This window comes from Mchenga conophoros, linkage group LG20, assembly GCF_057382185.1.
Source record: "Mchenga conophoros isolate Kocher_MC1m ecotype Shallow Benthic linkage group LG20, M_conophoros_male_GT1.1, whole genome shotgun sequence".
NCBI classification, from domain to species: Eukaryota; Metazoa; Chordata; class Actinopteri; order Cichliformes; family Cichlidae; genus Mchenga; species Mchenga conophoros.
Genome location: NC_140545.1, coordinates 9,069,672 through 9,087,533, shown reverse-complemented (window position 1 = coordinate 9,087,533; position 17,862 = coordinate 9,069,672). Strand labels below are relative to the sequence as shown.

Sequence of the window (17,862 nt, the reverse complement as noted above, 5' to 3'; positions counted from 1 at the left end):
AGTGAGGGAATACCCATCCTCTCTTCAACTGTCCCTGTACCTCTGGGTTTTACTGGAGAATCGCATTGTGCCTCTGTGCTGGGAGTCTCTTTTGGTGTATGTGAGGGGTTCACTTGATCAGCTGTGTAGCCCAGGGGAATGAACCGCTCTCCTCACTGACCCATTTAAAAGCAACATGGCCGACGGAGAAGTGAAAGTAGGACAGGAAAAACTTTCAAGTATGCTGCATGCAGGCAAACATACGGACACCGCACACTTATCTCCTCAACTCTTTCTGATCTGCCGCTTGTGCCAAAGATGAGCACATTGATTTTTCTCACTGTGCCTTTGTGCCTTAAGTGCAAACATAGTTTCATATAAGAGCACTGCTGTCAAGAGATCAAGTTCCCTTTTGTTGTAAAGAAAAATAACTTTCTACATCCCTCTCTGTGGTTCCCTGAGGGACTCGCCGCTTGACAGCTCCCAGGAGGGCTGGTGTGCCTCCACTTTGACAAAAGCCTACACCCAGGCAGCGCCATCTGTATAAAACTCCATCGTGCAGGAATACACTGACATGAGTTAAGAAAATACTTTCATAGAATTTCTGTCCTTTATAAGCACGTGCATACTGGGCAATACGTTTGTTAAGATAAAGAGAAAATCTTCTAGATTAGAGTGATATAAATTCTCTCTCAGGCCACACAAAACATGTTTTAACTGCTATAGTCCCAGTGGGGGAAATAAAAAAAGACATTAAAATTACTGCTCCTGATGAAGGACTACTTTTTCAGATACCTATCAGGAACAATTTATAGAGAATGTCTTCACACACTCCTGAAAAATTCAGCAACACACCTTTTGGAACAGTGTGTTTCCTTGCAAAAATCCCCAGCCACTCCTGTGTGCTTATAAGGAGGGAGCAAACTCACTGCCCTCCTCAGACTCTTCTCCTTACACAACAGTCTTTCTGAAGTTCTCTGTTGCACCTTTGCCACTCATAAATCTACATATCTTGCTATAACACTTAGAAGAAAAACAAGCTACTCTCTTGTGACAATTGATCTCCACAGCAGGTAGATGTGTGTGTTTGATTTGTCCCTCCTAACACAGCCCCAAAGGGGATTTGTATCTCTGCCTGGAATCCAACTAGCAACCTTTTACTTGGCAACCACATGCGTTGAACACAGCTGTATGCATCTGTATCACTGAATATTAGCTGAACTTTTTCATCCCCTTTGGTGCTTCTTAAAAATTTAGTACTGTGCAATAAGTTCAGTCCCACATATTGGTAAAGATTAATGTGTTTAATCTGTATATTTACTCTAATTTAAAGAAATCTAATAGCAGAGAGACCTCAAGCTATTTTTATAATTTTAATGTTACCCTTTGTTACAATTTTTAAAAAAAGCACATTTTCTTTATGATGCCTAAATTATACAGCAATTCCTTAAAGACCAGGTCAGTGTTGAAGGTGAAATAGCAAAATTCAAACATATTATTTGATAAATGAGTCTGAGATTTTGAGTGTTGGCATCCTGGTTACACAGGTGCACAGCAGTGCTTATGTTTTAAGGTCTCCTGTGTTTATGGGGCAAAACTGTATATGTTGCTTTTTGAGTTTTTGTACATTGCTGTACGCTTTACAGCAAGGCCTTTGTTTCCAGCAGGGAGCTGTATATTCACCCAAATGGTTACAGCCAGAGAGACTAAGAGAGATGAATGTGTGAGAAAGGGGGAATGTGAAAGATGTAAAAACGCATAGATGGAGCTGTAATTCACCCACAAACAAGAGCTGCTGGAAGCAAAAAGTTCGTACTGAGGAAAAGTAAAACAAATAGAAGGAAGGGGAGAAGAGTGGATGGAAGGATGAAAAAGGGATGCACAAGGGTAGGAAAAGAAAAGTGCATAGTTTGGATGGTTGAGCATTTGAGGAAGAGATGGAGTAAGTAGAGGAGAGGGTAAAGGCAACATAAAACTGCACAGGAACTGGCCGGAGAGGAATGGTGGAGAGAAGTAGCAATTAATTCAAGAGAGAGCAAACAAATGAAGAGGGTGAAAAAGGAGATGTGCGTGTGATATGTGTGTTTGAAATGGAGTGAGGTGCATACATACAAAAAGACCCAAGTGATATCAGAGTGCGAGTGCTCGACTTGCAGTCTGTGAAGTCATTTCCACACTTGCTGTATTTTAGGAATGAAAACCACTGTTGGAAACCAAGCACGGGTTTATCAGCCTTCAGTCTCATTGCGCTAACAGAAGGATCTTAAAATGGCACTTGCCCCTCCTACCTCCTACCTCACTGAAGCTTGTGAGGCAAACCAAGCACTTGGCTTCAATTTACGTCATCTGCAGGTATTTAAAGAACCAACTGTGACAAGCCAAGTTAGCACGCAATGCCACAGACGTGCCTCTAGACGCAAACTGATACACAAAGCTAAGCTTTAAGCTTGAGATCTGAATTGAATGCATACTGTAGGTAAACAAAATGCATTTTGGATAGCATTAAAAAGTACATGCTCACGGTTTGAGAGTCAGGTCAAGTTCAGTTGAAACAGTTTGTGATTTTAACAGGATTTGACAGATTCAGGACAGAACTACGTAAGCAGAGAAGTTTTAAGTCATTAAACTAACATGAAGTAGTCGACCGAAAACTTTAATATATATTCAAATGTTAAAGGCATCTCAAATTCCTCATCATCATCATCGTCAGCATATTCATTATGAATCAGGTTTATCCTCATATCATCTATTTTATTAAGGCATTAAAACAATGTGGTAAAATTTGCTTTTTAATCCCAGTTTTATGTTAGAAATGACGACAAAAAGGGAGACTTTGGTTGAGTTTGTTACAAATACCTGTAACTACTCAATACTACTGCATTTGTGATTATTTGTGTTACAGTTTGCATCAGCCTTCGTTTTCTTTTATTCAGAACAGCATTTTTGAATGGGGGCTTTTTTCTAATAGTGTTCAGCAGTCGTACAATAACCAGAATAATAACCAACCAAGAGAACAGCTAAGACACAAAACAATTCCTTGACAAAAATATTCAGTGACTATAATCCACTGTGCTGCATTTAATTGCGTACAGTCAGTTCTTACAGAGCTCCACGTAGTCCTGGGGAAATCTATGTACACCTCATGATTCAGTAGCTTGTAGAACCACCTTTGGCAGTAACAGCTTAAAGTTTTATCTGTCACTTTTTCATTGTCTCACATTATTGCAGAGGAATTCCTCCTGCTCTTCATTGAGGTTTGCAGGTTTTGTTTATGGACAGCTCTCTTAAGATCCAGCATCGGGAAAAGGTCTGGACTTTATTGGGCCCTTGCAGCATCTTGTTTCTTTTCTTTTTCAGTCATTCTGTTGTAGATTTGCTGCTGTGCTTGGAATCATTGTCCTGTTGTATGACCTAATTTTGACCAGGCTTCAGCTGTTGGACAGATGGCCTCATATTTGACTCTACAATCACTTTGGTATACAGATGAGTTCATGGTGGACTCAATGGCTATACGGTGCCCTGGTCCTGTGGCTGCAAAACAAGCCCAAATCATCACCCATCCAGCACAGAGCTTGGTATGAGGGGTTTGTGTTGATATGCTGATAAATCAAGTACATTTTATTATAATCACCTGGCTGCTACTTACCCTCTTATTTCCTATGGAAGCAGTAAGGGTGTAGTTTCTTTATTTTGCACATGATTTTATATTTGAAAGAGTTTAGAGAAGCAGGTGGCTTGTGTCCTGATTTAAGTGACTAATTTAGCCTTTAATTTCCCGAGAAATTAAAAGAAGTCAACAACACAAGCAAAAGTAAAAGTTACTCGCCTTGCAATTCTCTAATTTCATGTTGTATGACTTCTTTAAGATGATGAGTGGACTAAATAAGTTGCAAGCTCTGACTAAGTTAGCAGTAGATCTAGCAGGAAAATGAGGGGGAGAATAAAAGTGAACTGAATCATCACTTTTTAGATTCACCTGGTAATTATGTGGTATGTTGTGAAAACATTTTCCAAAGATTTGCTGAGAACAATGCTGCTGCAGAGGCTCTCATGAGGCAATCAAGCAGTTTTAAGGTAAATCTAATAAATCTTTTATTTTGTATCTGTAGCCATGAAAAATAACCAAAATAAAATGCAGTCTCGGTGCGTTGGTGGTTCTTTGTGTCCGGGGATGGGCGTCCGGGTACACACCGGCTCACTCCTTGGCGGCCGCCTATCGGGGCCTGGAGCCTGGGGCTCGCTCGGGCCACTTCGGAGGTGGGGTGCCCTCGGCCTCTCGGCCTGGGGCTCGGTCACTCAGGCACAGCTGGCTGCCGGCGGAGCTCACGGGCGCGTCACTGCAACTCCCCGTGGCTTCTGCTCGGTGGCTGCTGAGTGAGCCCTCATCTGGGACTCTCCTCAGCTCTTACTGGGACAGTGGCGCGGCTGCCCCCCTGTTGGTCTTCCTTGGTCTCTTGTGTTCTGGGGGCCTCTGGATGTCTGGAGTTTTGATCTCCTCCATACCTGCTTCATACCCTGGGGGACGGGGCTGTGGCTCCCCACACTCCCTAGCAGATCGTTACATGGAGAAACCTTTGGAATACAAGCATGCTGATCCACACAGGTATGCACACAGGTGTACACACGGGTATTCACAGACGCGGACTACAGCTTTCTTGGCTGCTGCCTCAAAGCACATTGTGCGCTGTCTATCTTGCGTGCTGCACAATATTGTTTATTATTTAGTATCTACTGATATCTACTGCTAGCTAGTTTATTGTGATGGTGCTGGGTTTTTTTTTTTTATTATGTTGCTCTTTGTTGTTTGCTTTCTCTTGTTTTTTTTCTCCATACAGGTGACCCAGGTGTTTTTTTTTTTGTTTTTGTTTTTCTTTCTTCCCCCCCTTCTCACCGTCTCTTCTCCCCTTTGGTTTTCTTTCTCTCCCTCTCTTTCTTTCATTCTTTCTCCCTGTCCTATCCCCCAGTCATGTCTGTCCCGTTTGTAGCAACTGAAAATAAAATAAATTCATAATTATAATAAAGGTCAATCAAATGGACCAATATGGCAAGGCCATGATGATCCACTTGGTAAAATAAATCCGCTTGGCATCTTTCTTGGTCTTAAGACAACAATTCTGATGGCTAAAGATCCAAACGGGACACAAAAAAAAGAAAGAAAAAAAAAGAAAAAAAAAAGGAAAACAGTTTGAGCAAGTGAACGCTGAATTTACACATAAAGCAGAACAATGATCAGGAAGTTGCCAGTTTGAGTCCCACCTGGGAAAATCTGGGTGGGCGAAAGAGGATGAAAAAAGAAGTCAGGGAGGATGAGATGAAAGGAACAGATGGAGAGGAGGAGGCTGGACAGAGGCTGGGAAAGGAAGAAGAGGGAAGAAGGAAGAAAGCACAGGATGGTGAGCCTTGTATTATTAATTGAAGGGAGATGTCTTGAAGTGCAGGAGCGAATCGTCTGTCCATTTGTAGCTCAGTCATTCCTGCTGCTGCTCTTATCCTGTATTCTGACTTCATTCTAAATAAAGAAACATGACTCACTCTATCTTTATTTCCTTCCACTGATTCTTCTATTCCAAGCCTTAAAGTACATGTCTGCATCCTTTAGTGCATGGGAGAGCCTCTGACTGACATGAATTGTCAGAGACCAATTTTGACACTTTTCTAGCTGAATTCTTGGATGAAATGCAAAAATAACAACTGTGGTGTAATCAGGTATCCTTGAAAGAGTCAGATTTAAACAACAGCTACTAAACATAACTGGCATGACATCTTTCCTCTTTTCAACCATGTGAGTAAAATTATACAAAACAAATGAACAGTAGAATTATCTCAAACATCAATCATTTAAAAAAAATAATAATAATAATATTTTTTGGTAGTTTTTTGGTAGTTCCAGGAAATTCTACCCGAGACACCTCAGAGGTCTCTCAACCTTAACACGTCACCACATGATCTTCAGCTATGTATTATAAACATATTCAATATTTTTCCAAACTGTTGTTTTATACCAGAAATTATTTAACAAATTGTTGCATTTTATCTGCTAAGAAAACAACTTACTTGATTCATATTTGTATGGAGTGTATCAAAAAGAATCATTGTATTTCAAAAGCTTATATGTTTAAAGTAACTGACATAGATGCTCGTGGTAAATGTTAAAACATGTGGCTGAATATAATATAACATATACACAAAACTTCACAAGTGCTCAATGTGTCTTCTGGATGCACGGCACACTTTCATCCATATGAAAGTCAAACCCGTCCCATACTTTTGCGAGTATGTCTGGAGTTACAACATCCACTGCTGTGAACGTGAACGTTATCATTGATTGGCTGCCAAATTAAAGCACTTTTAAATCCGATGATTCCTTTTTGATGATACATCCTGTATATTTGTATTTGTTTGACTCTGACTCTAAGCTCTGCACAGGATTTGCTATGTGCCCAGACCTTGTGTATGTATGCATATGGCAAATAAAAGATGTTTTTTTTATCTTATTTTTATACAGTTTTTGCAGCTGTTGGTGTCAAAGTGCATGTGTGCCCTGTCTCTGCTGTCCAAAAAGAACACTGAGAACAGAGGTGTTTCGCTACAGCAGCAGAGGACATGTTAGTGTTTTCCTACACATTGTATCCAAGACTAGCACTTTTAACTGTGGGCGCTGTTTCTGGTCCAGACATTTACAGCCTTGCACGGTGTGGCCTTTGGGGTGAAGGCTAAAACTGTTCATGGATTGTAATCACCCTCTCACTCCCGTACTTATTATCACTGATGTTTTATCTCCTGACTAGATTTCCAACAGCAAAGGTTTCTGTTGATCCTTAAGATATTTACTCAAGATACTACTTACAGGTGAAGTACAATTTAAATAATACACTAACTCACAGACATGACAGACACACATGTGTGGGCAAGTGTGTGTCTTGCGCTACGGGTGTGGGCGTGGGTTGTCTGGCGCAGTGCTTCTTCCTGTCTGGGCTATTTTCATATGCTGATCAATAATTCAGCTTAACAGACCATAAAAGTTGGTGTGACACATCCAAACACACATGCACGACAACACACAAACACACACGCCAAATGGATTACATACCTTATGCTCTCCCATACACATTACTGCTTTTTTAACTATGTTTGTCACTTGTAATTAAACACACACGCATGGCTGTGTGAATGCACAAAACACACACACACAAACAAACACAGGTTGACGGACTGACCACAGAGCCACAGTGGATTATGTAGATGACGAGGATCACAAGAATCAATTTAGCGCTGTTGTGTGTTGTTGTGTCTGCGAGTTTCCTTTTCCGAGCGTGCAAATCTAAATTGGACGTGGCCATCATCTTGCAGCAGAACACATTACTTTATGGCATTTATTTGTTTGGAGTTGACTAAATGTCAAACAATTAATGGGACATTATGCAGCTTCTGTCTTTTGTTAAATTTTTGTCGTGCTGTTCCCTCGCTCCATTACCTCACCCCTCCCTGGGTGTCTACTCTCTGCTCATCATTTTACAGATTGTTATTCTCCATTTATTTTAACCAGTGGACCAGAGAGGAAGGGGTGGGGGTGGCAATAAGTGGAGATAACAGGGAGCAGCTTGAGGAAAGAAAAAAGGTAGGGAGACTAAGAAGAAGAAGAAGAAGAAGAAAGATGAGCATAATGAAACACTGTTATGTAAAATAAAAATAATCCTACTCCGGTAACCTTAATGACCCGGGCAACCGTACAGACAGCAACCTTAACAATGGCCCGGTTTAGCTCTGTGGGGGACTCCTCACACATGGGCATGCACATAACTACAGATGAGCAACTAAGAAATGATCCACGTTAACCTTTTGGTCATTGAGGTGCGTGCATTAAGCACAGTGATTTGTCCAGCTGTGAGAACCTGAGAAAGACACCATCGACACATTATGGATTACACGGCAGCAGCAGTCTATGAGTCCTCAATAGAAACTAAGTGTGTGATCCTAATGAGAATAGCAAGAGAATAATCAGCTTTTCAACTTCATACTTTAAGCTGTCAGTGTCTAGTTGCATGTTGCGACCTATTTTCCACACAATAGTAAAGTAACAAGCACACGTCAGTTGCTTTTCATGTTTAATTCTAATTTTTTTCAGTCTGGCTGCTATTCACATCATCATTGACGGTCACTTGCTATTTGGAAGCTCGTGGTAACTCTGCTCAGCAACAAGAATCAAGATCAGTGTTGGGTGCTGTAATTATATGACAAGTTTGTGAAGATGTTTGGGGTGGCTGTTGCTCAGTGGGTAGTCACCTTATTGGAAGGTTGGTAGTTCAATCCCTGGTTGCATGCCAAATATTGTTACACCAAGTTGCTCTCTGTTGGAGTGTGAATGTTAAATAGAAAGTACTAATGTGCTTGTATGAATGGGTGAATAAGACATGTTGCATAAAGTGCTTTGAATACTCAAGTAGAGTAGAAAAGCACTATACAGACCGCTTACCGATAGAAAAAATCTGACAGTAAAGTACAAACTGCCTCTCTGGGCACATCTATGAGCTCTGATTTCTCCACGCACCTGTAAATGCAACATGTTCTATGAAGATAGTAGCAGGAGACCCAGACCGGTGCTCAAAGTAAGTGTATGCTGACCAAGAAAAAGCAACAAAAGTCATTACAACTCATCCTGCTCTCTACATCATGTTTTTGCTTGTATACTCATGTTTTTATTTTATTTTTTGAGTGTTTGCTTCCTGCACTTGTGTGCTTTCACCTACTGTGACCGTCTATTGTGTCCTGTTTAGTATCATCTTGTCTTGTTATCTCTCGGTTCCTAGCAAGTTTTCCTAGTGTATTTAGTCTGCCTGCATTTACGTCTGTGAATTTGTCTCATACACTCCTGGAGTCATCCTCATGTTCACTCTCTCACTGCATCTAAGTAAACACTGTAATGTGATTTTTTTGTCTGAGTTGTGCGTTTGAGTCTTATTTTGCCTTCATCGGTTGTTAGAGAAGTTCATATTTCAAGAGGTAAAAACAACAGAGATGAGGCTTCAAGTTTTATTTATGCCCAATCAAATTCTGTAGTGCTCCTCGGGCCGGCTTGGTTCTCATAAGCTTAAAAATTAAAAAAGAGACATTGTATATGTTCTTCTCATTAAGACAAGGATGTGTGGCTTATGTGTTGTTTAAAACAGGTTTAATAACTGCTAAATACATGACAATGCATCCAAAACATAATGATTAACAGTGGTCCATGCATATTTTCATGAACAGTAATGCGGACATAATTCAAAGAAAAAAAGACATCTTTTTTTAGAATTAACCAAATTTTTATCTGTTAATATGCATTAATAGGTGCATTGTGTGAGGCATCTGGTTCAAATCTATGCCAAATGAAAACATGTTTGTCCATCCACTGTGGCGACCACTTGAGAATAAGAAAGTACCATCTTCTTTCTTGTTGGCTTTTGTGTGGAAGTAATTAGTCTGACTTTATCATGAGACTCAAGCTTAAGCATCTAAGCTTACAACGTACATCGCCATAGTATCTGCAAGATTAAGCACTCTGATGATGACAGTGTACACACAAACAAACACACAATACACTGTGTCTGTCACCGCAGACAGACACGCACAGGCAGACGAAGTGTGTGATTTTGAATACTTTCTCTGCACTCACAATCAGTGTTGGTCAAGTTACTTGAAAAAAGTAATCAGTAACTAATTACTGATTACTTCCCCCCAAAAGTAATCCTGTTACTTTACTGCTTATTTATTTTCAAATGTAATTACTTACTTAGTTACTTAGTTACTTTTTAAAAACACGATTTACAACCTGAATAGGTAATAAAGCGATAGAGCTTTCAGCCCAATTCTACTTTTTCTGCATAATCCATCATACAAAATGTAATCAAATGGAAAAGTCCCTTTTTAAAACTTGTTTTATTAGTTTTAATCTTTTAACTTTATGCATCAAGCAAAAATTTTATTATATGCAACATTCTCTGACTGGAAGAAATTTGTTTAACATTTAAACCTATTTTCTGCACATTCCAGCACATAAAATAAAATATTTTTTCTGTGTTTACGCTCAGTCTTTCAAATAAATGCAAGTGAAACACAGCAGAAAATAAATAAAATCAAAGACTAGTGGTCCTGTTGCTCTATTTTCACCTGTAAAGCAGGAGTGGGGTAGGCGGAGGCTTGCTCTGGTGCAGGTGTGCCGCAGCGGTCAGTGGAAGAATCTGCGAGTTTGTCTGTGAATTTCCCATTACGTGGTAGCGCACTCGATGCTTGCTCGGAAGTTAAGGGTTTTTTTCGCTGTAAAAAGAAGTTTTCTTCCCACGCAGTGAACAGCGGACGCTAATGTTTTTGTCACTTTTTACGGAATCAAACTTAAAGTAAGGTCAGTACTTCCACGCTTTAAACGCTGCACGCTCATACTCTCTCCTGCACTCGATATATTATCCTTTGTTGATCTGCACACAGCTGTTGCCATGAACGCTTACGTCATTGTCATGAGACACTCTCGCAAAAAAATCACGGTTTTAGTAATGCAGCGTGCTTACGGGAAAGTAACAGTAATCTAATTACCTGTTTTGCAATAGTAATCCCTTACATTACTCGTTACTTGAAAAAAGTAATCAGATTACATGGGCAGTAACGCGTTACTGCGTGCACAACACATGTGCACAAACACAACGCAGCAGATTAAATGTCACAATCCCTAATCAGTTCTCTTCAGATGTGCAGATGCCCACAAACACAAATGTGACCTCATACACACACATTCAGACACACGGTCAGGTGGATGGGGTGTTGTTATCCTAGTAATTGTTCCGACGGCAGTCGTGACAGCCGAAAAAGTCTGAATGACAGACTGGACAGTGAAATAACCTCATTCACTCATTCACTAACACCTGGTCTATAAGCAGTGTGTGCGTTTGTGTGTGCATGTGTGGGTGTGTGAGTAGGTATCACCACGAGGAGAATGTTTGCACCACTAGAGACAAAGCTACTGATTAGTATTTTTCATGATGAAGCAAGTGATTTGGAACGGAGAATCTTGGAAAAGGGGGCTGGAAGGAAGGAAGTTTGCAGAAATGCAAGGAAAAGAAGGAGGAAAGAAAAAGCCGTGTAACTTCTTACTTTTCTTTTTCAGTAGACACTGCCTCCACCTTACATTTTTCATCTCTTTTGCTATTTATATATGTAAAAAAACCCTATTTGAATAATTAATAAGTCAAACGAGCGCGACCTCCATGTTTCTCTATCCCACAGTGTTCCTGTCTTTCTTGAACTCATCTGAAGTGTGACGTCAGTAGCTTTCATTTTTTTTTAGTAAAGGCAAAAAGTTTTATTTTGTTAGTGGCTTGTTCAAAAAATGACTCAAGCAGACACATTTATTGTTTGACAAAAGGACATTTTACATTCATCTCCAGATTATGGACTTTGATCTGAAGAGGTTGTAACATTGTTTAGGTTTTTATGATCTCATTCCACATTGTGATCCAATAAACTATATTGCCAAATGTATTCAAATCAAATCAAATCAAATCACTTTTATTGTCACATCACATGTGCAGGTACATTGGTACAGCACATGTGAGTGAAATTCTTGTGTGCGAGCTTCACAAGCAACAGAGTTGTGCAAAATACAAGAATGGTTACATCTGAAACTAATAAATATATGTACAATATATAATAGTATATGCATTTCTGGATGTGTATACTAAATATTTTCTACGTGTGTGTGTGTGTGTGTGTGTGTGTACACATATTTTACAAATTAAATAGAGTAAACAATAAATAAAATATATAAAAATATATATTCTGTCATATATATTCTGTCACCAATGCAAATTATTGAATTCAGTTGTTCCAATTGCTTCCATGGCCACAGGTGTATAAAATTAAGCACCTAGTCATGGAGACTGCTTCAACAAACATTTGTGAAAGAATGGGTCGCTTTGCGGTGCTCAGTGAATTCCAGTGTGGTGACGTGATAGGATGCCACCTGTGCAACAAGTCCAGTTGTGAAGGTTTCCTCACTACTAAATATTTCACAGTCAGCTTCTAGTGGTATTATAAGAAAGTGGAAGTGATTGGGAACGACAGCAGCTCAGGCACAAAGTGGTAGACCATGTAAAATCACAGAGTGGCATCAGTGGATGCTGAGGTGCATAGTGCACAAAGATCACCAAATTTCTGCAGAATCAATCACTACAGACCTCCAAACGTCATGTAGCATTCATGTAGCTCAAGAACAGTGTGTAGAGATCTTCATGGAATGGGTTTCAGTGGCAGAGCAGGTCCATCCAAGGCTTATATCACCAAACGCAATACAGATTTGGTGGATTGGGGATTATGGTGTAGTACTGTTTTTCAAGAACTGGGCTCGGCCCCTTACTTCCAGTGAAAGGAACTCTTACTGCTTCAGCATACCAAGATGTTTTGGACAGTGTCATCCTCCCAAGTTTCTGTGAACACTTTGGGGATGGCCCCTTCCTGTTCCAATATGACTGCACACTGCTGCACAAAGCGAGGTTCATAAAGAAATGGTGAGCGAGTTTGGTGTGGAAGAACTTGACTGGTCTGCACAGGATCCTGACCTCAACCCAACGTAACACCTTTGGGATGAACTAGAGTGGAGACTGTGAGCCAAGCCCTCTCGTCCAACATCAGTGTCTGACCTCACAAATGTGCTTCTGAATGGTCAAAAGTTTCCATAAATACTCCTAAACCTTGGAAAACCTTTCCAGAAGAGTTGAAGCTGTTATAGCACGGATTTATCGCTTTAAACTGTGGTAACACTTTTATGACCTGTGATGTAATAAAATTATGTTACAGCCCAAAATTTCCATTTGCTGTTCCAATATAATCTAGAAGTTTTACACATATAGGACTTGTTTGTCAGAGACATGTATCCAGTAAATCACAAAGAGTTAAGATAAACTGTAAAAACCTGCAAAGTCAGCCCGGAGTGAGCTGATGGGAATCGTTATCAGGTATAGAAATGACTGTACATGCAGTTCATCTGTGATATCATCACTTCTTTGCTGGCTTCTCTCCTCATCCCTCTTTGCTTCACTTGCTTGATTTATTACCTTCTTCTTTGTCCTACTGTTCTAATTACTGGTTTTTGCATGTGTGTGTGCGTGCGTGTGCACTAGTGCCTGTCTTCCCTCTGGACTAAAAGCTGTACATGATTCAGGTCTACATGTCTGGTTTCCTCTCAGCTGCTGTCAAGCTCTCTTTCTAACTGTTTGCACCATTGCTCTGTTCTTTGTCCCACTTTATTCATTTTCCTTTTTATTCCTCCTTTGTTTCTATGAATGTCTCTTCATCCATGTCAGTTCCACCTTGAGTTCCTTTTAATCATTTTCTAAGAATTTCTCTCCATTAATAATGTACCTTTTTGTCCATTTCTATTTCTACTTTTTTTCTGTATGCTTATAATGACTAATGTTCATGATGATGCCCATCTTTTCTCCTCATAATTTGCCTTTTTGTAGAGAGAAGTTAGTAGAATATGCTGTCACCATCATCTTTGACTCTAACTGGCTTAAAGAAATGATTTTATATGGTTGTTATATCACTTTTCTACTCCTTCTCTCTGTGTCCACCTTCTCTTTTCTCATTTTATGCACTTTTTAGGACCTGCAGGCCTTAACCCACATTGCAAAGAAACACACATCTACTTGCTATCTACAGGTAGTAAGTCCAAGTAAGTCCACTTATGAATAAGCGTGGTATCTTCAATGATATGGCCCATTCCTTCTTGTTATTGTGTTAGTGTGTATTTATCACCGTCCTGCATACTATAGTAAAGGCACTTATATATAGCCCTGTGTATTATATCTAGGTCTATTATGAGGCAAGCACTTCACAGTACTGTTAAGTACTAAAGACCTTGGAGGCATTAAACTGCCTCAAAGTAAATATGCCATGAGTCTCTGTAAATCTGCCAGACTCACTGACTTCCATGCATCCTTGCTTATTTTCTTTCATGCATTTCCTTCATCAGTCCCTTCCTTCCTTTCAGTCTGACTTCCTTCTCTGCTTTATTACTTACCTTCTCAACTCTTACACTCCCCCCTTCTCCTTCCATTTCTTACATTATTCTTCTGCGACATTTGTTCCTTATCTTTTCCTTCTTCCTCTATTTCTAACTTCCTGAAATACTTGCCATCTTTTCTTTTCTCTTGCTTTCTCTCCTCTTTTCAACTCTAAGCCTGCACTGGATCGATAAAAGGGAAGGTGAGAGGGCGGTTGGCCTTTACGCTTGTTTCTTTATACCATGAGCAGAGGTACTTTGGGAGACACAAAGACAGCGAAACAGAAAAGGATGTCTATGTTTTGTGATTATGGGTCTCCTAGGAACAGTCTTTTCTCTCCTCTTGTGTTTTGTCTTCAACGCGTAGCTCACTGGATTGCTACATATTATTTTATTTCATCATTCATTCATTTTAATTCATCGACATGTGCACGGCAGTCCATCTAAGGTGACATGAAGAAAAGAAAGAGAGATCAAGGGGTGCTGATGTCACAGTGGATTATGATACATAAAAACTCCAGAATATTGTTATGAATCTCACTACTGTACATGTAGATGTTTCTGTGTTACAATTAGTATGATTACTAATCTTTATTGAGAAAAGTGGGTTAAATACAGGCTACTGTAGCCCAGCGGGACAGCGGAGAGAGGCAAAGAAGTGGTACTTAATTTAGATAACGAGATAACACATTAACTAAAGAATGAATTTCTGAATAATTTTCGAAATTTTTGTTTAATGTAAATTTATGAACTGAAACAAAACCACGTTCAATTAGATCAAATACAAAGGTGAAAGGAGCACATACTGTCAGTACAAGCTGTGCACACACAGTTTATGGTTTTCTTTGGTCAGTATACCCGAGTTAGATTTTATTTATTTGTAAGCAGCAAGTTTTAACATGATCGAATTTTCTTTATCGTGTTGCCAGGCCACACTCCTGACCTCATGTTCTACCTTTGGCCATTTTAAACTGTGCCCAGGACAGAAACAGCTGCATTGTGCTGCTAACACAACTTCAGCTCTTTGCAAACATCTGCACAGACAGCATGCTAATGCTAACCTAGCCAAGAACCCAGAGTGATGTTAAAGCTGCGCAAATGCCGACCCCAGCCCTGAACTTAACAGGTAACAAACTGATAAGAAGTCAGGCTGTAGCCTCTGTTTCTACCTCTTCATGTTTCTACAGTAGAATCACTGTGACGATTCTACTGTAAAGTCTCTTTGTGCTGGTTTTCATATTTGCTCTATGCTGTCAGCTTTGTGTTTATCTGTAAATACTGAGAGAAAGATCACACATGTGTCCTCATTAGAGATTTGTGTTGGTGTGTGGGGCTGTAGACTCTGGTTTATATTGTTAAATGGTAATTATGAGACAGTGTGCTTCAGGTCATTTTACAAAGAAAACGTTCTCCTGGGAGTAATTAAGTAATCTATTACATTACTTTTAAGAAAATGTTCTTTGCAATATATGTAATACATTACTTTTTCTGAGTTACAACCCCAACACTGATCACAACAAAAAGGGGAAATACCTCCAGCATGCACAAACATTTGACCACAGAGCATGCAGTTCATTTGCATGAATGCATTGTTGTTGATATGTTGCTTAGTGATGGTCAGAAAATAGACGACTATGTATAAAAATCAGTATCATTGCTAAGTAGTTAAACCCATTGCATTTGCACTTTAGTCCCATCTCCAAATACTTATGGATGTAACTGTATGTGTAAACATTCAGAACATCCAAAAAATAAAAATGGAAAGGGGGAAGTTAGGGATTAAAACGAGATATGGAAAACTCTAGTAGAAGTAACGAAAAACTCATAAATAAAAACAATTAATGAATTCAGGAGGGACATCTAAATTTATACAAATGTAGCAGGTGTAGTAAGATGGAAATGAAGAAACGGGAATAAAACAAAACAACATCTTTGTTATATCATAAAAAGAAAACGAAAATGTAAAATGAAAACCTGAGTGAAAAAACAGATCATGATAAAGGATAAGGCTTAAGAAAAATATATATTTTTTAGAGAAACTGAAACACGAGCTGCACATCTAACGGCATCCACACAGTGAAGAGGATTAGGTTCAACAGTGGAATGAAGAACATTATCTGCTTGTTGAATGTTATTGATTGTTTGGTGAAAAGTAAATTTGACGGCGTTTGTACTAGTAGAGTTTTTGTTCTTGTATGTCTGCAATAACATGTGTTCAGTGTGATGTCTGTAGGTGTTCCGTTCCTCTTACCTCCACCAGATGTGGTGTTGGGTTGAAGCCGCACAAGTTACACACTTGGCTGTGACACTGCGTGCAGGTATTGTAGTTAGGTGGGTCGGAGCTACTGATGTTCAGCTCTGTTTTACAAAGAGGACAGTTCACTTTGGGTTTCACAGGCTCTGGAGCAACCACAGGTGCTGCTGCCACAGGCTCCTGCTTCTGCTGCACTTTCTGCTGATGAGTAGGTGTTTTCTGCTGTTGCTGTCCTTGTGGTTGTGTTTTTTGTCCTTGCTGTCCTTTCTGTTGATGAGCAGGTGACTGCTTCTGCATTTCTTGTTGTTGGGGCACGGTCTGCTGCTGTTGCTTCTGGGTTGGCATATGGGGTCCACCCATAGGACCACCCATTTGGCTTGGTGCATGAAGACCTCCCATTTGGCTCGGTGCATGAGGACCCCCCATTTGGCTTGGAGCATAAGGACCTCCCATTTGACTTTGAACATTAGGACCACCCATTTGGCTTGGAGCATGAGGACCCCCCATAGTGAATGGTTTAGTACTGGTGGTCCCTTGTTGTTGCTGCCTGTTGTCAGGTGTTGCATTACTGAACACCACCTTGCCTCGTGCAGGGCTTGGCTGGGTGGAGGCGGTAGGTAGCGGGTCAACATTGATCAAGGTACTAGCCTGATTAAGCAGTGATGCCCCAAAGCCAAACAGTTTGGTCAGGCCATCCTGGGCAGGAGGGGCCTGACTCTGAGGTCTGTGGGCTGGGGAGGATCCAGCACTTCTGGTCTGGTCGTGGCGTGCCATAGATTGGTGCATTGGGGAACCACGACCCAAATCTGGTTGGGAAGGTGCCTTGGTCAAACCAGGGAGGGGTACTGCACCAGGGTGAGGAATCCGAGGACCCCCTGGTTGGCTAAAGCCTCCTGTGGGACCTCTAATAGTTCCTGGAGCTCCAGGACCGGTCTGGGAGTATGGATCAGATCTCATGCCCTGCTGAGAAGGCCCTGTATGAGACTGGGAGCCACCAGGGCCTGGATGTCTCTGTAAGCCAGGGGATGTATAAGACTGAGTCTGGGACCCTAGCTGTGATGAAGCATATGACTGCTGCTGAGACTGTGGATACTGCTGCGACTGGGAGTAGGGCTGAGTCTGGCTGTAGGGCTGAGACTGAGGTTGCTGTTGCTGCTGCTGCTGCTGCTGCTGCTGCCGCCGCTGGGTGGGCTGACTCTGTGCCAAAGATTTTGGCTGCGCTGCTGCTGTCGGCTGTGTTGGCTGAGGCGCAGGCTGCTGAGGCTGGACAATCGGCTTGGCTTGGTGGGACGGAGAGTGAATCTGCTGTTGGCTCTTAGAACGAGGCGTGGTCATATCAATGCCGAGAGCTCTCTGCATCTGACAGTTCAGACACAGCCATTCCTGGACCTGCAGGCAAAAAAAAAAAAAACAAAACAAAAAAAAAAAACTAATGAGTATGCTTAAAATCCACTTTTTCAATTTGAAAAGCCATTTTACTTTGTCTCTGTAACAATAATGCATACATAGTTTTTGGCAACAGTTTGGTCGAAGTCTTTCATTGGCACTATAGAGTTAGTTCTGAGTGAAATATTCGCATGGTGACTGTATTGTGAATACG

The 17,862-nt window shown here is 40.6% G+C and overlaps 1 protein-coding gene across 6 annotated transcripts in view; it reads right to left on the bottom strand.

Moving 5' to 3' along the window:
- Positions 1 to 17,862, bottom strand: part of bsna (bassoon presynaptic cytomatrix protein a) — a 125,708-nt gene that overhangs the window by 68,602 nt on the left and 39,244 nt on the right. For all 6 annotated transcript variants that reach the window (XM_085259527.1, XM_085259531.1, XM_085259530.1 and 3 more), the window contains exon 2: positions 16,260 to 17,651. In XM_085259527.1, coding sequence (XP_085115653.1) covers positions 16,260 to 17,651 — 1,392 coding nt within the window. The remainder of the gene's footprint in view (positions 1 to 16,259; positions 17,652 to 17,862) is intronic.